Source organism: Ursus americanus, chromosome 4, assembly GCF_024610735.1.
Source record: "Ursus americanus isolate L20-20 chromosome 4, mUrsAme1.1.p, whole genome shotgun sequence".
NCBI classification, from domain to species: Eukaryota; Metazoa; Chordata; class Mammalia; order Carnivora; family Ursidae; genus Ursus; species Ursus americanus.
The window spans coordinates 37035929-37058807 of NC_142130.1; the positions used below are offsets into that span (position 1 = coordinate 37035929).

At 36.8% G+C, this 22879-nt stretch overlaps 1 protein-coding gene and 1 pseudogene across 1 annotated transcript in view; one reads left to right on the plus strand and one right to left on the minus strand.

Annotated features, from left to right (window-relative positions):
- RABL3 (RAB, member of RAS oncogene family like 3) overlaps positions 1-22879 on the plus strand; it is a 39026-nt gene that overhangs the window by 10945 nt on the left and 5202 nt on the right. The window contains exons 3-7 of the mRNA XM_045785085.2: positions 8438-8567; positions 12089-12203; positions 15340-15490; positions 19464-19535; positions 22805-22843. Of these exons, the coding sequence (XP_045641041.2) occupies positions 8438-8567; positions 12089-12203; positions 15340-15490; positions 19464-19535; positions 22805-22843 (507 nt within the window). The remainder of the gene's footprint in view (positions 1-8437; positions 8568-12088; positions 12204-15339; positions 15491-19463; positions 19536-22804; positions 22844-22879) is intronic.
- On the minus strand, positions 1538-2534 carry LOC123784012 (glyceraldehyde-3-phosphate dehydrogenase pseudogene; annotated as a pseudogene).

The window sequence follows — 22879 nt, forward strand, 5'->3', positions numbered from 1 at the left end:
TCAGACCCACGCAATCTGGTTCAAGAGCCTGTGCTCTTGAGCACTGCTCTGTCCTGCCTCTTGTTCCAGAATGGTATTAAGAAAAAAGTATTCTACTGCTGTTACATACAGTAACCACTAGACTAATGTGGCAATTTAAATTAACTGAAATGAAAAATTTAGTTCCTCAGTTGAACTAACCACGTTTGAACTGCCCAACAGTCACATGTTACCAGTGGTTACTCTGCTGGACATTTCTATCATTACAGAAGGTTCTGAGACAGCACTGATAGAGAATATAAGTGTTACAGCAGTTCAAGACACAAAGTGAGGTGCTTACAAAGAATGGGAAATTATATTGGGTATTAATGACTGACTGGACTATTCCTCAAGAATGGGGATATATATTATAGGTAAAGGAGAAGTAAATGATAATAAATTCAGCTCTGGATATGATAAAGGGAGAGATCTGTGAGCTATCCAGCTGAAACTGTCCAGAAGGCATTCAGAGATGAGGTGGGGAAGCTCAAGAGAGAATTCTGAGTTGGAATCATTATGGAAATAATCCCAGTCCGTGAGTGTTGATGAGTTTTTCCAAAAAGCAAATTTAGAAAGAGAAGAGGCAAAGGAAAACCTTGGGGTGTATTTGGAGAGTTGCAGATGAGAAGAGAGGACAGAGAAATATTGATCAAAGAGGTAAGAGGATAGCCAAGATGATGAAATACCACAAGAGCAAAGGAGATGAGAATTTCGTGAAGGAGGGATTGAGTTTTGATAATGGAATGCTGTAAACGTATAAGAACTGAGAGAGAAAAAAAAACTGATGGTGCTGAAGTCATTGCTGACCTTTGGAAGTGTGATGGAATGTTAGTGGCAGAAACCAAATGATGTGAGTAGGCAGAGAGGAAATAAGGACAGGTTTAAATCAATCTTGCATAAAGTTTAGAGGTTAAATAAAGGAGTCAGTGGGTACAGAATACAAGGGTAAAGTGACCTTTAAAAAAAATAGGGGACATGAGTTTGGCTAAAGGCAAAATAAGATTACTTGAAAGGAAGAGGCAATTAGCAGTAACCTTTATATTACTCGTTTATTTGTTCGTTTAGTACATATATTGCCTACCTACTAGGTATCAGGCACTGCAAGGAACTGGAAATATAGCAGCAAATTAGACGAGTTCAATTCCTAGTCCCCTAGTACACTCCTACTTGCTCTTTTCTATCCTTGTCTCTTTTCTCCCAACTCTCTCCTAAGACTTCCTGCCTTTCTGCCTCTCTTGAGTAACTCTGCGGGCATACCTACTAAACCACACTATCAGAGAGCATCTACAGTATCCAGTGTTCTTTCTTGATGTGTATCATTTTCTTTACTAAATTTCTTTCTACTTTTTACTTATTTATTTTGGGGAGGGGTACGGTATACTTTATTGATGGTACGTGACTCTTCTTTAGGGGGTCTGGGATGGAAACTATGTAGACATCAGAAGATTCTCATTGTGTTGGGGAATGAGGTAGGACAAGGACTCCTCAGCAGCTGAGGGCCTCTCTCTTCCTATTGCTGTCACTGGTGCTGATGGTCCAGGGAGCTCTTATTCCTTGTGGACCATAAGGTCATGTGGACCTTAAGGTCCACCACCCAGTTGCCACAGCCATTGTCATACCAGGAAATGAGCTTGACAAAGTGGTCATTGAGGGTAATGCCAGCCCCAGCATTGAAGGTGGAAGGGTGGGTGTCACTGTTAAAGTCACAAGAGACAGCCTGGTTCTCAGTGTAGCCCAGGATGCTCCCTGCTTCACTACCTACTTGATGTCATCATTGGCAGCTTTCTCCAGGAGGCAGGTCAGATCCATGACTGACACTTTGGAGGTGGGGACATGGAAGACCATGCCACTGAGCTTCCCATTCAGCTCAGGGATGACCTTGCCTACAACCTTGGCAGTGCCAGTACAAGTAGGGATGATGTTCTGGGCAGCCCCTTGGCCATAATGCCACAGCTTCTCAGAGGGGTTGTCCCTGGTCTTCTGGGTAGTAGTGATGGCATGGACTGTAGTCATGAGTCATGAGTCATGGATGACCTTTGCCAGAGGGACCAAGCAGGAGGCATCACTGACAAACTTGAGGGAGTTGTCATACTTCTCATGGTTCATGCCCATTACAAACATGGGAGCATCAGCAGAAGGGGCAGAGATGATAACCCTCTTGGCCCTACCCTTCAAGTGAGTCTCAGCCTTCTCCATGGTGGTGAAGACCCAGTGGACACCACAACATACTCAGTACCAGCATCACCCCATTTGATGGTGGTGGGATCTTGCTCCTAGAAGATGGAAATAGGTTTTCCATTGATGATAAGTTTCCCATTCTCAGCCCTGGCTGTGCCATTGAATTTGCCATGGGTAGAATCATACTGGAGCCTGTAGACCATGTAGTTGAGGTCAGTGAAGGAGTCACTGATGGCAACAGTATCCATTTTGCCTGAGTTAAAAGCAGCCGTGGTAGCCAGGTACCCAATAAGGCCAAATCCACTTACACCAGCGTTCACCATCGCATCTCAGGGTTGTGGCTGGCACTGCACCAGAAGATGCAGCTGTCAAATGGGGAAGAGCAGAGAGCCTCTTTCTGCTTTTTAAAAGTTGCAAATAATAAGTAAGCTCTTCAAATGAGGCAAAACCTTTTGTACTTAGTCTTGATTTAGATTCCAATAAAAAGTCAAGAGGTGAGTAAATGAGAAGTACCAGAGTGACGGGAGCATTGAGAAATATGGTTCCTTTTCCCACTTACCGATCAGCACATACTATTGCTACCCTTTGAGAAAATCCTTCCTTTTATAGCTGTCAGATCTGTAATGACTTTTAAGTATCAGATCCTTGATGACCTGATTTAAATCTAAAACACATTTCTTATCATTTGCCATTATCCTCCATCATGTTGGGCTCTTAACATAGCACCACGTTACCACTTACTACATCCAGAGCAATACTTGTTGTAATGTCAGGCTTTTCCTTGGAGATCACTCACACATATAAAAGGTATAATGTCATAACTATAACTATAAGCTACTGGTTTAAAGTTCTTAGGACTCATTCCATTTGAATTAAGTTAAGCTAAATATTGATTGAGCAAGTTGGAAAGGAAAAAGGGTACCTTCTCTTGTAAATCTGGGAGCAGCCATGAAAAGTACTGATTGGGGAAGGTATTTTGTTTTAGAGAAGAGTATAGATGAGGAGGTCAGTCTGGCTTGGGAATATACGTAGCCAGAGGGAGCTGGCTAACAGACTTAGTACATTGCAAGGCTAAGAGGGAATGCTACCTGGTGTATTACATGGTGGCTATTCTTGGAAGAGTCACTGTACAGTCTTTGAGGTGGGGCAAAATTAGACATTTGAAATAATTTTAGAGAAAAAAAGTGATGTATTGCATTGGTTGCCAAACTTAATTATGTATCACAATCATCTAGGGAGCTTTCTTTAAAAATACAGATTTTTGAGTCCCACCCCAGAAGCTTCAGGAATGGTCTAAGAATCTGTAACTTCTTTATTTAAGAAATCAAAACTGCAACTTGAATATGTCTTTTTTTTAACAAGTATTGGTTCTGATTTAGTTTGTTTTCAGAACTGTACTGGAGAAGCACTGGAATTCAGTAAGATAATAAATTCAATGTAATAAAATCTTGGAGGATGAAATATCCTGAATTTATTCATTGGTTTAAACAAACATATCCAAGAATCTAGTATGTGCTGGGTATTATGTTATTTTCTAGGTCTACCAATACAAATAATGCATGGCCCCCTCCCCTTATGCTTACAGTTTAATAGAATATACATCGGCAGATAAATAAGACAATGTGGTTAGTGAAATGATGAATGGATATTAACCTCTTATCAGGGTGTTATGGGAGCAAATAGTAGTACCTAACTGGCTCTGGTTGATTTGGGGCAGGGAAGAGAGGTAGAATCAAGAAAGCTTCACTAAAGTGGCTGAACTTTTCAGTAACAGATAACTGACTCCTTATAATACCTTGTATTAATCATTTCAGTGGCTTTACTTAGAAATCTTTATAAAATATATATTTCCCTGCTTTTTCAAACAAAACTCATATAGTTTAACTTTTTTATTGATGACTTAACATGATCACATCTTATCATTTTGCCATATAACAAAATAGTGGTCCCTTTTATTACAGTATACAGGAATAACTTTCATTATCCACAAGGGCCCCAACTGATACGATTTTGCTATTCTCATTTTTCTGTCCTATCCTCTTTGTTGTCAGTCTAATAATTGTCTTCTCTCGTCAGTGTGGCTGTCTGTAGAGTATCTTACTTAAATTTTTCCTTAGACAAAAGTATTTGGACAAAAAAAAATTGTGAATAAGTAAAAAGTGTGAAGCATTATGTTAAATATAATATGTGAGTTTTAGTACATTTGCTAACATCTATTTTAACTACTCAGCTATCTTGTTTTTTATTATTTCGAAGCCATTAAGTAAGTACATATGGTACAACGTCATTTTATAGGTAAAGAAACTGAGGATAAAACATATCAGGTATAATCAGTGGCAATCCAGGTATAGTCTAGGCCTCTTGATAACCAAAATATTTCCGTTTTATAAAATTCAGCAGTTCTTAACTAGGGGTTATAGCAAAATCATTTGGAGAATTCTTCAGATGCCAAGAACTAAACCCCAAAGGTCCTGATTCAGTAAGTCTGGCTTATGTATTTCTTTTTTTTTCTTTAAGGACTTTTTTCTCTTCTTTTTTCATCTTTACTGAGGTATAGTTGACAAATAAAATTATAAGGTATTTTAAAGTATATATTGTGATGATTTGATATAAATTGTGAAAAGATTCCTCTCATCCATATAATTAACGCATCTATCCCTTCACATTTATTTATTTATTTATTGGGAACATTTAAGTTCTACTGTCTTAGCATATTTCAAGTATACAATACAAAGTTATTGATTATAGTTACCATGTTATGAAATAGATCCCAAGACCTATTCATCTTATAGCTGAAAGTGTGTTCCTTTTTACCAACTTTTACCTGTCCCCAAATCCTGGCAACCACTATTTTGCTTTCTGTTTCTATGAGTTTGACTTTTTATTTAGATTCTACATGTAAGTGGTACCACTTACTATTTGTCTTTGTCTGGCTTTTTTTACTTAGCATAATTCCCTTGAGGCCCATCCATGTGTTTGCAAACAGAAGGATTTCCTTTTCTTATGGCCAAATAATATTCCCGTGTCTGTGTCTGTGTGCGCACTTGCATGCGTACACCATATCTTTATCATACATCCATTGATTGACAGACATTTATTGTTTTCATATCTTGGCTATTGTGCAGTGAACTGAGAGTACAGATAATTTTTCAATATCCTGTTTTCATTCCTTTTGGATAAATCCCCAGAAGTGGGATTGCTGGATTGTATGGTAGTTTTATTTTTAATTTTTCAAGGAACCTTCATATTGTTTTCCATACTGGCTATACCAATTTACATTCCTGTCAGCAGTGCACAAAGGCTTTTTTTTTTCTCCCCATCTTTGCCAACACTTGCTACCCCTTGTCTTTTTTTTTTAAGATTTTATTTATGAATGTATTTATTTATTTGAGAGCGAGAGAGAGAGCGCACATGACAGAGCACAAGCAGCAGAGAGGGAAAAACAGGCTGACCATCGAGTAGGGAGACCGTTGTGGGGCTTGATCCCAGAACCCTGGGATCATAACCTGAGCCAAAGGCAGCTGCTTAACATACTGAGCCACCCAGGAGCCCCTCTTGTCTTTTTTCGTTGTGTTTTTTTTTTTTAAGATTTATTAATTTTTGGTGGGGTGGAGAGAGAGCATGAGCAGGGGGAGGGGCAGAGTAAGAGAATCTTTTAAGCAGACTCTCCACTGAGCAAGGAGCTCAGTGCAGGGCCTGATCCCATAACCCGTGATATCCTGACCTGAGCTGAAACCAAGAGTTGGACACTTAACTGACTGAGCCACCCAGGCACCCGTCTTCTCTTTTTTTATGACAGCCATTCTAAGAGGTGTAAGGTGATATTTCATTGTAGTTTTGATTTGCATTCCCCTGATTAGTGATGTTAGCATTAATTATAATTAATGAGCCCTTTTTCATGTACTTGCTGGCCATTTGTATGTCTTTTTTTGGAAAGATGTCTGTTCATTTCCTTTGCTCATTTTTAAATCAGATTGCTTGTTTTTTTGTTTTTTTGTTTCTGCTATTTAGTTGTGTGAGTTCTTACATATTTTGGATATTAACCTCTATCAGATATATGATATACGAATATTTTCTCCCAATCCCTAGATAACCTTTTCATTCTGTTGGTGGTTTCCTTTGCTGTGTAGAAGCTCTTTCATTTGATGTAGTCCCACTTGTTTATTTTTGCTTTTGTTGGCATGTATATTAAAAAAAATTCTTGGAAGATTCTGATGTACACCTCTTAACCACCATACTAGAATCTGGCTCTTAGCTGTATTCTAATACATATGGTTGCCATATATCAGAATCCATTTCTGAATAGTTACATAGTACAGTCAATAAAGGTCGGTAGAGACCACGAGAGAGTTTACTCTGAGTAGGAATGTTGCTAGAGTGTTTTGAGCAGAAGGGGATATGATCTAACTTGCATTTTAAAAGGGTCACTCTAGTTACTGTGTGAAAAGCAAATGGGGAAGGGGGTGTGAAAGGGGGAGAAATGAGCAGGCAAGGCTGTAGCAGGAGATCATTTAGGAGATGATTACATTAAATCAGGCAAAGAGATGGATAGAGGCTTTGACCTGGACATTAATAGTGGAGATGGTGAGAAATGAACCAATTTTGGATATATTTTTAAGGTAAAAGCAATAGGATTTGCTGGCAAATCAGATATGTAGTATGAAAGGTGTTAAGGATCACTCTTAAATTTTTGGCCCTTTAAGTAACTAGAAGGATGGAATTGCCTTTTACTGGGAGAAAAATAGGCTTAAGGGGAAGATTGGGAAATTATTTTCAGGTATGTTAACTTTGAGATGTCTATTAGACATCCAAATTGTAGTCTGGTGGGTATGGTAGCCTGAAGTTCAAGGGACTAGTCCAGGATGGATATAAATTTGGAATTCATCAACATAATGACGACATGTAAAATCCTAAGATTAGATGAAGTTGTCAAGGGAGCCAGTATTAATAGAGAAGAAAAGTGATCCAAGAACTAAACCTTGGGACACTCCCAACAATTAGAGGTCAGAGAGGTAAAGACAACCCAAATGGAGACTGAGAAGGATTAGCCAGTGAAATGCAAAGAAAACCAGGAGAGTGTGATAACCTGGAAGCTAAGTGAAAAAAGTAAAGGCAAAGAAGTAATTCAGTTGTATCAGATGGGAGAGTAAGATGAAAACTGCCCATTAATCACTGGATTTAGCAATGTGGAAGCCATCGGTGACCTCGATAAGAAATATTTCAGTGGATGATTGGGACGCAAGTGTCATAGGAGTGAATTCTAAAGAAGATGTAAGGAAAAGAATTAGAGACTGTCGAGAATAGACAACTCTCTAGAGAGCTTTTACTGTAAAAAGGAACAGAGAAGTGGTATGATAGCTGGAAGAGGACATAAGGTCAATAGAAGGTTGTTTTAAGATTGGAAAAATAATAGCATGTTTGTATGCTGGTGGAAGTAATTCAACAAAGTGGGAAAATTTGATGATAAAAGGAAGAATTGATAGAACTACACCCTTTGATAAGAAAAAGAAGATGAGATCTCATGCATAAGAAGGGGGTTTGACCATGGGGACACAGTTTATCTGTGATAGCTGGAGGGAAAGCAGATTATATGGGCACAGATCCAGGGAGGTAGATAGATATATGAAGAGCAGGTTGTAGAAATTCTATTCTGTTGCTTCTGTCTCAGGAAGCAAGGTTCTTAGCTGTTCTTAAGGATAGGGAAGAGATACTGGAAATTTGAAAAAGAAGAGAAAATATGAAATAGTTATCTAGGAGAGGATAAGAGGAAATGGGCTACAAAACTGATTAAAGGACAGCTCCAAAGGTAGACTTGAATTTAAAATGAATCTAGTCAGCTTGAATGTGTTATTTTTCTGAGCTTCTCATCCAGCTAGCTGGTTACAGACATGGAATTGGGGGAAAGGTAGATATAGTCAAAGTTGGAATTTTGTCAGTTGAATATAGTGTGAGAAAGGGGCAAAGGAGTGACTAAAATGACAAATCGTGGAATTTATACTTAGGAAGGAAGTGAGGATTTGGAAGTGGAAGGGGAGCTGTAAATAGTAGTAGGATTATTATGAGAGTTGGAGTATTGGAGGGAGGAAGCTTGAAAGATAGGAGGCGATCAGAGTCAGAGGTGGTATGGGAATGATATGAAGAGTCATGCAGATATGGCATGCCCAGTGCTCTGAACTAGAATGAGGGTGCTACCAATGTTCTTACTGACTATAATAATGACTTTGATGGATTGATTTGTTAGGTTCATGACTACAAAGAAGGAACCCCAGAAGAGAAGACCTACTATATAGAATTATGGGATGTTGGAGGCTCTGTGGGCAGTGCCAGCAGTGTGAAAAGCACAAGAGCGGTGTTCTACAACTCTGTAAATGGTAAAGCAATTTGTATTTCTACCATATATTAATGGCCTAGGAGTATAGATGATCTGATATAGAATGCTGTGGGATGCTAGCATCTTATTTTAAGAAAGATCTAATATACTCACAACTCTTAATTTAAATCTGCATATCACATTTGAATTTGTTACTAGATTCTAACCATGTATTCAGAACATTAAATATTTTCTTTGTCTAAGTGTTTGTATTGATATTATTGTCATAAACTAAATAAATAAAATTTTATTTTGGGTACTTGGCATAAAACCTGAAACTTTCAAAACACTCCACTGGGAGTGCCATTTCTCCAGTCTATTGAGTATGTCCAATAGAAAAAACCATTAGGAGTCCCATAGTCTAAGCCAGATGTCACAGAAATACAGAAATTTCTTTCATCTGCCTCTTACAAAGAATCCTATTTAATTATAAAGAGCTGCCTAAGAGTGTTATTAGGAGTACAGATAGTCAAATACCTGGAGCAGACTTCCAGATGGAGGTGTGTAATAGAGACCAAAATTGGAATTCATAGGGTGCCTACTGTGTCAAGGGACTAAACCACCAATCCTGTAATTTACCTATAGAGGGTTTTGTTGTTGTTGTTTTTTAATCTTTTGCCCCTTTTTTTATTTCATTTTTTAAATGCTTCTTTTACTGTGTAATATAATTTCAACTTGTCTCTGATTGATGTCCAATATTTGGCACCTCACCCTTTTGCCTCTGGTAGATGCTTAGCTCTTAATTGCACCTCATTTGTACTATGTTTAGATCACACTCAGTATCAGGTAAACATTGTAATTATTCAGTACCTTCTTCATTCCTTATATTCCTCTTTCAATATCTTATCTTCCCATAACATAAGGTGTTGTGGATACTACAAAATGAAGTAGATAAGGTATCCTTGTCATTGGATATACATACTATAAAGTACAGGATGAGTTATATTAATTCAGACCTGTGTCCCATTTAGCTCAGAATTCTATCTGAAAGTGTCACAATCTGTTTGAAGAAACAGAACATTCCTAAGTGAAACAAAACACATTTGTAAGATGGTGACACTAATATATGACATTGTCATGCAAGAAAGCACATGATAAACGGTGTATATTAATAGAATGTATATAAATGGGAAAAACAGTATAGTGTTAGGTGACTTCTTAGAGAATAGGAGAGAAAGAAATGAAGCCTGGTTTAGATCTAGAATCAAGTGATAAATTTGGATTATATCAGTCAAATGACTTGTCAAAGTTGATACCAATCTGATCTGACAAAGAGGTTTGGATATATAACACTTTTGCTGTTTAGATCTTTTTGAGAAAGAGTTCAGATAAAAACTATAAATAAATAATAAACTTAGCACTGAAGGTTCTTTACTCCATCTACCATCCTTAGTTTCCTAAGAAACAGAGCATAAGGATCACTTCATTCAAATGTGCAGTCTTTATTCTTAACAGTAACTTTCTTCTCTCAATACCCTACCTTCCTCCCACTGTGATGAGTTAGGCTGGCAATTAAAGGAAACCTGTAAAGTGTCTTTACTTTCTAAGGTCAGAACATATTCTGATCAACTATCACACTGACTTCTTTCCTTTGGGCCCCAGTATGTCCCTTCTAGCCCATAGTCTATGAAGCAAGAACTCTCAGCCCAAATGAAAAGTGGGAAAAGAAGGGAAAAGGGCGCTCAAATGCCCTTAAAAGCTCAAAAGCATTAAAAGGAGATCCTCAAAAAATAAACTCCCTGTCCAGCTAATAGCTCATCTAGGCCTTTCTAATCCTTTCATCTCCCAAACAAAAGTCTCACCCATAGTTTTTTGATATGTCAAAAATCTTCTGGAAAGTAAGGGAGAAGAGAAATATCTACCACTCCTTTGCCTTAAAGTTACTTCTGCGTTCCTCCAGTCTTTTACTGTGAGATTACCTGAGTTCAAATTCTGGCTACCTCACTTACCATGTGACTTCGGGCAAGTGACTCAACCTCTCTGAACCTTAGTTTCCACATATGTAAAATGAAGATGATAATTCCTTCTCAGAAGACTGTTCTGAAAATCAAATTAGATAACACATGTAAGGCACAATGTGTAGCACATAAGTGCTGAATAGATGTTAGCTATAATCTATATTCTTTAATGGTAGCTCTTTATTCCTTTCTAAAATCTGTCCTGTGTCTTATGTCCTTAATGCCTCATTGAAGCCCTTATTGAGGAAGGTAGAGGGAGTACAGTTGAATATGGGGCAGGTGTCAAATCTCTGTTTCTCTGTTCTAGATGCCAGATTTATCTGAGCTAGCTAGAACAAGACAACCGTAACTTGCACAAGCACCTTATTTGCACAAATGTCTGTAAAAACCAGAGGAGCCAAGTAATTCTAACTCTTCTGACCTTCTTTTTCGAATTGACATCTCACATCTTGAAGATAGAAGAATCATCAGTTTCACATCCTCTCTTCACAATAGAATCTACGTAACATAGTAAAAGGTTGGGGGTTTGAAATCTGTAGTCTTTTGACCACAAGATGATTAACTCTAAATTCTCCTAGGCATTAAAGCTTTTCCTCTTTTGTCTGTAATATTGTAATAGTTAACCTGCTTTGCCTTTCTGTCTGCTATCTTATTTGATTATATTTAATTGTATTTCTGACCCTCATTACATTTTGGTTTTTTTCCTCAATCTCTCAAAGGTCCATCTGTTTTCTACTATACATATTTTTTTGACTGTCTTTCCCTCCCCTCCTCTAGTGACATGTTTCTTTTGCTTTATTAACTAAGGTATCAAGCTTTTATAGCTAGCCATTAATTCAAAGAACTAAAAAAATTGAACTTTTGAGTTGATTAGGCTCAGGTGACTTACAGGAATACATTTTGTCAGCTGAAAAATAGCAATTATATCAAATTAAATCATTATATTTTTAGTAAATTTTTATGATTTAATGTTTTTATTGAGTATAAGTAATAGTGTATATGTCACATCTATGACAGTACTATGCACAGTGGAGAAACAATTAACTTTTGTAGGAATATAATTTCTTATATACTTGAAGTACTTTTGATTCCTTTTATTGATGAGGTAGTTCAATTAGGACAAGCAGAGCAGCAACTCGTTAAGTGTTGAATGAAGGAAACAAAAACAGTCTAAAAGCTTAATGATATTTCATCAGGCCCTGTAGAATTAGAGTTATATAACTGACAAAGACCAGTGATGGGTATTAAGGAGGGCACATATTGCATGGAGCACTGGGTGTTATACGCAAATAATGAATCATGGAACACTACATCAAAAACTAAGGATGTACTGTATGGTGACTAACATAACATAATAAAAAATTATTATAAAAGAAAATTTTGTAATTAATTGTAGGAATTTGTAGAGGATATTTTTAAATAATCATGTCTGAGTTTGTTAATCATACTGAAATGCTAGGTTTATTCAGCAACGTAACACTTGTATTCACTAAGCCTCCCTTTACTAGTGTGAAGTGAAGAGGAATTGTTGCAGTACTGACATTATTTTCTTTGATTATTTTAGGTATTATTTTAGTACATGACTTAACAAATAAGAAGTCATCCCAAAACTTGTATCGTTGGTCGTTAGAAGCTCTCAACAGGGATTTGGTGCCAACTGGAGTATTGGTAACAAATGGGTAAGCCCAGATTTACTCACTTTCAGTGTGAAATGGTTCAGCAATCGTGGGAATATACCCTCCAGAATAACACTTTGTTAAGATGTTTGATTTGCAAAATTTTTGTACCAGTCTATAGGTCGTCTTTTCATTCTCTTAACAGTTGTCTCTCAAGCATTAGTTTTTCGTCATGATGCAGTCTGATTTCTTAATTTTTTCCTTTATGTATTATTGTGCTTTTGGTATCATGTTTAACAACTCTGCCTAATCTCAGATCATATAGGTTTTCTCTTATGTTTCTCCTAGAAATTTTATTGTTGAAAATTTGCTTTTAGATCTGTGATCTGTTTTGAGTTAGTTATAATGTGTGAGGTTTTGATTGAGATTGACTTTCATATATGAATGTCCAGTTGTTCCAATACCATTTGTTAAAAAGATGATCCTTTCTCCATTGAATTACTTTTACTCCTTTGCCAAAAATCAGTTGACCTATTTATATGGTTCTGTTTTGAGATGCTAATTCTGTACAGTTGATATGTATGTCTGTACCTTGACCAGTATGACGCTGTCTTCATTATTATATAGCATTATAGTAAGTCTTAAAATTAGGCAGTGTGGTTCCTTCCTTTTCAAAATTGTTTAACTATTCTAGTTCATTTGCATTTCCATATAAATTTGAAATCAACTTGTCTATATTGACAAAAATTTGGCTTGGATTTTGATTGAATTGCATTAAGATAGATCAAATTGGGGAGAATTTTTGTTGTATCTTCCAATCCATGAACACAGTTTGTCTCTGCATTTATTTTTTAAAGCAAATCCTAGACATTGTATGATTTCATCTGTATATACTTCTGTGTTTAAATGATTAGGACTTTTTAATAAAACCAAAATATAATTGTCACACTTAAAATTTAGCAATAATTCTTTAATATTAAATATTATTTCAATTCTCCAAATTCTCCTGAATGTTGGTTTGTTCAAAATGGTATATTGATAAGGTCTACTCATTGTATTTAGTTTATGAAGTTTCTTTTAATCTTACGTTTCCCTTTCTTTTTTTGTTGTTCTTTTGCTCTCTGGCAGTTCATTTGTAAAAGATGGTTTGCTTGTCCTGTCCAGTTTTTTGTATTCTGGATTTTGCTGGCTGTGTATCCCTGTAATGAGTGTCTGCTTAACTTGTTTCTCTGAATCCTAAATCTTCCCTAAAATGATAGTTAAATATAAAAGGAAGGTATAAAAGATGCAGGGTTTTGATTTTTTTGTTCTTGCCCAAGTGGTATTATGCATATAATTACAATACCTGGTTTTCTGTCTCTTTGTGATGTTACCAGCCTTATCCATCCATGATAAAATTCCCCATCAGTTTTTCATCTGTTTTTTAAAAAAATGGATTTTGAAGTCAAATTTCAAATTGGATGTAAGATTAATGAAACAGTGAGTAAAAAGTAAAGCTAAAAAGATAAAAGAACAAATAAATATATGTGGCAGCATATGTAGGTTACATATGTAATACACATATATGTTACTGTGCAATGTATATATCATGCTATGTTATACATACAATACCTATATTTGTTAACGTACAAGAGATTATACAAGACTACAAGTGACAGAGATGTATGTCTACCAAAGATGATGGTTGATAAAATATATACAAAAATTTGTATGTGAGCCAGAGTTAGTATAAGAAAAGGAAATCCCTAAAGGAGGACGCTCTCAAAACTGTATTCTCTAACAAAGCAAATTTCAGTTTTAGACCGTGTTTCCTATGTCAGTGTTGATATTGGTAAACAGAATCAACAGCCTTGAATTCAAGCTACCATTGGCTTTGATGCAATAAATAGAATGATAATATTTTTAAGAAATGGGGGTTTAAAAAAAAAGAAATAGGGGGTTACATAGTTCAAAATGCTTGTGTTCCAATGCCAAACAATAACTGGGGCTCTGTAAGGTTATTGTGAAGTGCAAAAAGATTTGGTAATTTTGCACACACCCACTTACACACCCCCAGTTTAGAATATTCAAAGAGAAAGAAAATAATGTCAAAGGAAGAAGAAAAGCTATGCTCAACTGGGTTGTATTGATTGTATTGTGCAATATTGATTTACTGTCATAAGGTGTTTGCAGCCAGATTTTGCTGACTATCGTAAATTGAGCTTATAACAGGTCGGAAATCCAAATCTGTTTTATTTCTCATATGTGAATAGAATTAAATTAATTGATTGATACTGGGCTCTATGTTCCTTTCAGTAATAGAAGAAAACACTGCTCTGTCCTTTGAGTAAAAATAGGGGGGGAAAAAAGGATTGTAATAGCCAGTGACCCAAGGCCCCGTACCCTAGGTGATTCATCACCTGTCCTCTGTCTCTCATGGCTCTTGTGACAGGCTTTCATTATCTATGGCTGATTTTTCTGGCCTTCAGCCTCCTTGTTTCTTAATTTCCTGAAATGATCTATTTTTCTTTACTATTCATAGACAGAAATGTATATGGTAGGTATAGAACTTATGCATACCCTAGAGGCTTGCCATTTTTCCCTCTGGCAAAAGGTTTGAGTGCCATGCTAGGTTCTTGTGTTTTCGCTCCGCTGAGGTTTGAATCCACTCTCTGTATCTACCTAGAAGAATTCCTGAGCTATCACAGCCAGAGCTTTGAGAGAAGTCAAATCAGCCTACTTTCAGATACCTGGTGGGCATTTAGTTATTCAAGTCGTCTATAGAGACTCATGAAAATAAAATTTGAATAGTTAGATGAATAGTTGGAACTCTATAGATGGTGAGGATGGGTTGATAAATGAACAAGGAGATGGAAGACATTGGGACAAAGGAGGTTTATAGGTGGTAGATGAGCAAGAGTCAGTAAAGTATCAGTAAAATAGTATAAACTACTTGCATTTAAACATTATTCGTCTGTATCAGAGAAGTAAATTCTATTCAGCTCTTTTTTTTAAAAAGATTTTATTTGTTTGTCAGAGAGAGAGCACAAGCAGGGGGAGCAGCAGGCAGAGGGAGAAGCTGACTCCCCGCTGAGCAAGGAGCCCGATGTGGGACTTGATTCCAGGACCCTGAGATCATGACCTGAGCCGAAAGCAGACGCTTGACCAACTGAGCCACCCAGGCATCCCTTATTCACCTCTTCATTATTATTTATCACAGGGATTATGACCGGGAGCAGTTTGCTGATAATCAAATACCCCTGTTGGTAATAGGGACTAAACTGGATCAGATTCATGAAACCAAGCGCCATGAAGTTTTAACTAGAACTGCTTTCCTGGCTGAGGATTTCAATGCAGAAGAAATTAATTTGGTATGTATTTTCACTAATGTATATTTGTGTTATCATTAGGTAAAGGCAAAACCAAAGACTTAACAAGTCATTAATTATCATGAAAGAAGCTTTATACTAAAATCAGGCACTTGGGTTCTAGTCCAAAATGTAGTGAAGATTGGAATCAACGTCGATTGTCAGATGGGGACAGTCAGTTCAACTTCCTTGTATGCTGGTCTTTTGAAATGTTCAAACTTTGTTCTGTGTATAATACAAATCTTGGGCTCTTTGTGAAAAGATTTTTTAAGATCATACCAAAATCAAAATAATTAAGGTAACAAAGAAGGGTCACTGACACCTTGATTATTCTTGCTTTAGAAAAGCCTCTCAGCTTCTTAAACTACAGAATTTAACTTAAAGGGCAAACAGATAGATAATGAGACAACTTCAAAGTGTAAACTAGGAGTGCTTCATGAGCAGTGGTTCAGACAAACTTGTGTATATAGAGCATTGAGGTTTTTCCTGAGATACGTAGCTCAGTTTGACCCAGCCACTAAAAAGGCTAAGAAAAGTTCTCACGTAAGCCAGATGGTGTTGCCCAGAGAAGGATCCCGGCCAGCAGTTTTGGTCACGGTTTATATGTCGTTGTTCACAAGTAGGATTTCTGCAACATATTCAGTGCCCCGGCAATTCCAGCATACGGTGGTAGTGATGGTTTAATAACACTAAGGACTATAATTTACTGAACACTTACTATGTGCCATGCACTGTTCTGGTGCTTTCTGTACATTACCTCAGATTTGTCTTCCTATCAACACTATAAGGTAGGTACTGTATTTCCATTTTAAAGATGAAAATTAGAACCAGAGAGAGGTAGCTAGGCCATAGTGACACAGGTCAAACCAGGCACTCTGACTCCAGAGCCAGTGCGCTACAATTAAGCCTATTTTCCACTTAATTATTCTCTAGCTAACATTTAGAATCTTAGGTTGAAAGAACTCTTAGAAATCATCTAGATCACTGATTATCCAAACCTGACTGCATATTCATGTTATCGATGTAGCTGTGAAAAAATTTGAATAAGTGCCCCACAGCTAGAGCTTTTTATTCATAAGGTCTGACAAGAGGACCAAGACTCTGTAATTTTAACTAATGACTCAGGTAATTCTGATGCCCTTTCTCTGTAAATCAACATTTGTGAACACTGGTTGGTTCAAACCAACCTCTACCCCGTAACGGAATCAACTTCTGCCTGCCATTCCATTGTTTTTTACATTCTGCTTTGTAGTGGGGGTACCTTCTTTTTCTCACCCGCCACCATGGAATATTCAGTGTAAATATTCAGTGCAAAAGCTCGTTGCACTGGGCCATGGTATTCCAGAGGACTCCTGTTACACAGAGTATACAATATCCTTGTTGAAGCAGTGCAGAAGTTACTTTGAACATTATTTCCAGTGGGAATGAATACACTTCATTTGTTCCAGTAATTACTTTCAATGTATTTTGGAATGTATCTATTTGTAGTGCCTGTGGGTTTCTGTGACAATCACCTAGGTATGTGTTTTTCCTATTTTCCTTGCAAAGGCAGGGCCATCTTTTAATTGTTAATGAGATATAAAGGTACTCAAGTGGTGGTACCTTGGCACATGGTTTGCCCAGACTTCATATACAACATACTTTTGGCCTGTTGTCAGTGTACAGCTTCAAGAACACAGCAGAAACAACAAGAGGGTTTTGAGGATGCAGGGCAAGAAAAAATGAGGAGGAAAATTTGATACGAGTTTCAAAAAGAGATAGCAGTCAGAGAGACTCAGCAAGTAAGTATAAAGCCTCAAGTAAAAATGTAATGTGACAATATTAGTGCTAGCATCTTTGGTTGCTATATGAATTTACTTAAAACTATAAAAAAACATAAGAATCAACATAAATGTATATATCAAAGATGGAACCAAAGTTACCATCTTGTGCCTGAAAAACAAGTTGGTTTAAATTATAAACAGGGAGATGATTACTTATTTTTTTAAAATCTTGTTAGGCTTATTGTGTCTAGGACAGATTTTTCTCTGTTTACTTCAAAGTGATTATACTGAAGCATCTTCCCTAGTTAATATTCCTTTCTTAAGCTTAGACAAGCTATTTAAAGCTATTAATCTTCAGTCTTTGCCCTCAGCCATGATCAGTGGCAGATGGCTCTTTAAACTCTAAAATCCTCATCCTATAATCATAGTGTTTCTCTGGCCTAGTCAACCTGTAACTGTGAGCCCTAGAATTAGGTTTTGGGAGGTTCTGCTTGTTTGCTCTTTGATTTAGTTTTTATATTTAGCACTGTAGCTCTATTTGGAATCATCTCTGAAGTGTTGACATTGTGATGACCATGTAATCAATAGCCATTTTGTAAAACATGTCTAACACGAGTCTGCCTTAGGTTTGTCTCTTACGTGCCCCAACTGCCATATAAACGTGTTCAGACATTTCAAGTACAACAGTTCGCACGATGATGTCTCAGTCTATTTGATCCATACACGGAATTAACTTTTTTATTATGTTAGGTGCTTTGTGCCTGAAAATTCAATCTGATAGCACTTTCTTAGAATGAAAAGAGAAGGGAACTAATATTTCAGTACCTGCTGTGTATGTGTCAGACATGCATTGACTTATTTAATTTACACAAAAATCCTGTAGGATAAGTGTTATGTTATCCTCATATCACAAATGAATAAGCCCAAATTTAAAGGCGTAGTAACCTAACCAATGTCACACAATCTAGAGATGTTGGGACGGATACTCAGATTCAAAACTTGCTGGCTTTCAAGGACCTAATTTTTCTAGTACTCTATGATTTTTGAAAAGTTTGTTGTAGTCTCTTTTTTGTGTGTGGTTTTAGAAAATGTATTCTAGTTTCCAGCCAAAATTAAAAATGTGAGCCTCAAAATGTTATATGTGGATAAAATAGGTGATTATTACAAAATTTACCGAAAGGAATCATGTGGTTTTAGAGATTACAAAATAGAATAAATGCAACAACAGTGATTTCAGTAATTGCCCAAGGAACACACACCATCTGCAACTGAAAGACAAATACCATCTTTGTAAAGGAGCCTACACGGTGTCTTCAGAGTTTGGTCTTAGGTGGTATTTGAGGTAAAATTCAAGGTGCTCTATCTCTTGAGGTGGCAAGTTAATTATTACAAGTAAAAGCAACTTAACACTGAAATTCCAGGAAAACGATAATAAACCTTTTGAGATCTTTACTGATCATTGTAATTTACTAGTTATCTCATTGTAATGTTCCAGAATGTTTGGTCTCTCCTGGGCCCCATTTTTTCCCTATTTTTCGAAATCCTATTTAATAGTAATATATCTATTATTTATTATTATTTAATTGTTATTAAATAATAATGATATTTAATAATAATAAACTTACTCTTTATTGCTTATTATTACCAAAAGATAGATCTATCATTTATTATTATCTTTATGGCCTACCAAGTGGTGTAGTACTTTGCATTCAACGAGTGAGAAATCCCTGGCAGCTGTTTCGTGTGTTCATTGCTCATCTAATTCCTTATTTTCATGATTCCTGCTATTCGTGTGAACTGCATAGTACTTAATTAGATGATGCTGGTGGGTGACTAGTACTAAAAAATGAAGCGTTAACAGTTTTTAATGGCTGTTTCTGCTTGTAGGGTAAATGTAGGTAGGTCACATGATTAGTGTCTTGGTTTTGTTATTCGTGAGATCAGCAATCCTGTCTTCCTTTATGAATTATTTGATGGTGAATACATTGGTTCAATGTCCTTTAAAATTCAATAAATAGCAAAAAGTGGCCTTACCTTCCTTTTAGCACTTTCCTCTTTGCTTTGTGCGTCATAACTTGAAAATTACTTGAATATTTGATGAGAGTATTATGCCTAACATTTTATTATAGAAATGTGCAACAGGAACAGTAATGACTAACAAAGAGTTTATGTTTCTTAACTTTTAATGGTGCATCTTATGTTTTGTCTTCTAGGATTGCACAAATCTGCGGTGCTTGGCTGCAGGTTCTTCCAATGCTGTCAAGCTCAGTAGGTTTTTTGATAAGGTAATAGCTTCAATTAAGTTATTTTTAAACTTAATTTGTATATTATGAGAGTTTATATTCTTTGTAGAATGCTTTGGCCTTTTATGCCTTTGTCCTGAACTTCATAGCCTGAATACTTGTTTTGGTCTCTCTTATCTGTTGGTATAATTGCTCAAGGGCTGCTGACGTATTTATTTTATCACCGGTGTTCTCTAAGCAAAGGATGAAAGCTACTGGATTTAAATGCGTTGTTTTAAAAGATTCCTAATTTCTCTCCTTAAAACAAATTATGTTTTCCTATTTTCCTGCTCTTTTTCTACTTATTCACATCCCCTCAACCCCCACAAAAGGCACTGAACCCAGGAGAGTCTGCTGAGTTGAAGCCCTAAAGTTCTTTTTGCCCTCTCAGCTATCATTGTTCTCCACACAGATGTTACCTTTACTTTTAAGGTTATGTCATCTCCCAGATTCCCTAATTTTCCCTATCAGAAAGCTTGTGTTCCAAATATTGACTCTTGTTAGCATCATCTTATGTCCTGAACTGGAATGAAAATGTAGAATGACTCAGCATACCGGTAATTGAGAGCACTGTTCGTCTTTCCTTCACAAGGCCGAATGGCTGCACCACACATAGTGTTGACCAAGTTTAAGGTGTTTGTCTAGTGTTGACATGACATAGTAAAGTAAAAGAGAATGTATTTCTGTATGTATTATTGAAAAAGATTAATTTCTGTATTATACATTTCCTTCTAAGGGTGCAAGAAAGACACAGCCCTTCTCATACCTCTTTTTTATGAATCATTTTTCTTTTACCATTTAGGGATCTAATATTTGGCCCTTTTGTCCATTATGTCATGATAAGATAAGCCCCACATCCCTCCCTGTTTAATATTAGACCACTGGGAAATCTTTTCTTCATTGCACAACTTCCCAGCCGGACTGTGGCAGATAACGGTACAGGTGTGCCAACATAGTGAGTCCCTCAGTTCAAGCAGCCGGAGTCCCCTGGGCTGAGTGATCGGCAACCCCCTTCACCTAACCCAGTATGCTGTACAAATATTAGTATTTTCTAAATGTGCCATGACATGAAAAATGTTGGGAAGCACTGCAAGAGACCAGATTTTCTCTCCACGTTATTTTCAAACTTCAAACATAAGAACTTCATTTAGTTTAGACCCATGTCCCCATCTGATACACTCTTATGTCCCCTGAGAGCAATAGCTTATAGATCCTTGTCTGACACAGAAAGATTCCACAATATATTGCTTAAATTTGTTAATGATTTGTTAATTTGGAAATTGGTGAAGGGAATAAAAAGGTACAAACTTTCAGTTATAAAATGTGTAAGTCACGGGGATGAAAAGTACAGCATAGAGAATATAGTCAATAATATTGTAATAACTTTGTATGGTAACATGGTAACCACACTTACTGTAGTGAGCATTTCATAATATATATAATTGTCAAATTATTATGTTGTAATAACTAGAAACTAGTATAATACTGTGTGCCAACTATACGTCAGTAAAAAATAAAATTTTTTTTAAAATGTATTAAGTTAGATCCTAGAGAAACAATGGTTTATAGGCTAGTGTGACCCGAGTTGTCAGGCAAGACTTGATTTAAAAAAAAAAAATCAGAAGGAGGTTAGATTTAAGAAGAGAGCAAGACTTGGTAAGAGAAAGACACTGCAAGTTGAGAGTAGGGAATTATGAGCGACAGCAAAAAGGTAGCTTTTCTTTCATTACCTAAAGCCGTGAAAAGTATGTGGGTTAGGAGCTTGGCGAGATCTCCAGACTAGGGTGGTTGCCTGAAACCACAGGACCCAGCAACTAAATTTTGCCCAGTTTTCTATCATATCTTCCAGAATTTAGTATGAAGACTTATTTTCCAAGAGGGAATCTGGCTATTCCTCCAGACTCCCTTTAGTAGTAATTCCTCCCCACTCTAGAATGATAGGATTTTCCTGACTTGCTGTGGAGGGAAAGAAAGTCAGCCTCTTGTTGGTTTTTATGGGATCAAGCATTTTGAGATCTACGCTAATCACAAACCAGCTTTTCTACCTCTGGGACCAGTTAATGCAACCTTACCCTGGGTCTCCTGTGGTTAAAAGTAACCCAGCCACAGTCTCAACGATAGAATCCAGATGATTTGGTCATCAAGCCAGTGAAAGCAGGGTGGAGTAGCCGTGGAAGAAGATGCCATGCTCTTACAGGGGAATTCTTAGCTTCATAATTCTGGATTCCAGTGTCTTAGAGTTAATCTTCAGCTAATCTATATTCTTATCTAATTGGCTTTTCTTAATCACAACAGCTCTGTGTAAAGAAAATCATACTGCCTCTGCAAATATTACAGTTTCTGAAGAGAACAGAATTCATTATTTTTTTAAAAGATTTATTTATTCGAGAGAGAGAGCACGCATGCAAGCAGGGGGGTAGGGGCAGAGGGAGAGGGAGAGAAGCAGGCTCCCCATTGAGCAGGTTCCATCTCACCACCCTATGATCATGACCTGAGCCAAAACCAAGAGTCAGATGCTTAACCGACTGAGTCACCCAGGTACCCCTCATTATTTTTTAAAATTATTTTCTATCATCTGAATTTTAAACTCTAACTTTAAACCCATTTTAAACTCATTATACTAGGGCATATATTTTGAGAGCTGTTTTTCAATAGCAGTGATGGATTTGTGCAGATACATCCACTGCTCTACCTCGTTTCTCCTGCCGACCAAATACAGACGGTTCTGAGATGACTGAATCAAGGGTGCAGATTCAGTCCAGGGAAAGAAGCTCATTGAATGCTTCTGATCTCCATTGGGCACCTACCGAATTTATCACCCAGGGACGTGGCAGTTCACTACATTACACAGACTCCTCTGTGAGGAATAGCTGTACTATTATAGTAGTAAAAGCGCTCTGCTTTTATCTTATGGATTCTGTTTTGTATCTTTGGGCTGACTACTAGGAAACCTTGTGCCAGATTTGCTCCCGTACGCTGGGAACTGCGTGAGTTGTTATGTCATTCTCTGATTATTTAGTCATTTTTGTGTGTTCATTTATTTTTTAATCTATTATTAATGCTTTAGGGAATGAGGCAAGCTTTTATGGAAATACGCCCACAATCCTGATCTTATTAGCACTAGATGTAACTCGTTGTACTAGATGTCCGTAACTATTGAGAAGACTCTTAATTTGGATATAAGCCTTTTAGTCCCATTAGGGGCAACTGCAGTGAACCGCTTTTCCAGGGATGTTTGCTAAGCCCTTAAAATCTTTATTTGTTTCTCACAGGTCATAGAGAAGAGATACTTTCTAAGAGAAGGTAATCAGGTCTGTATCTATTCTTGATAAAGTGGGTTCTTAAAT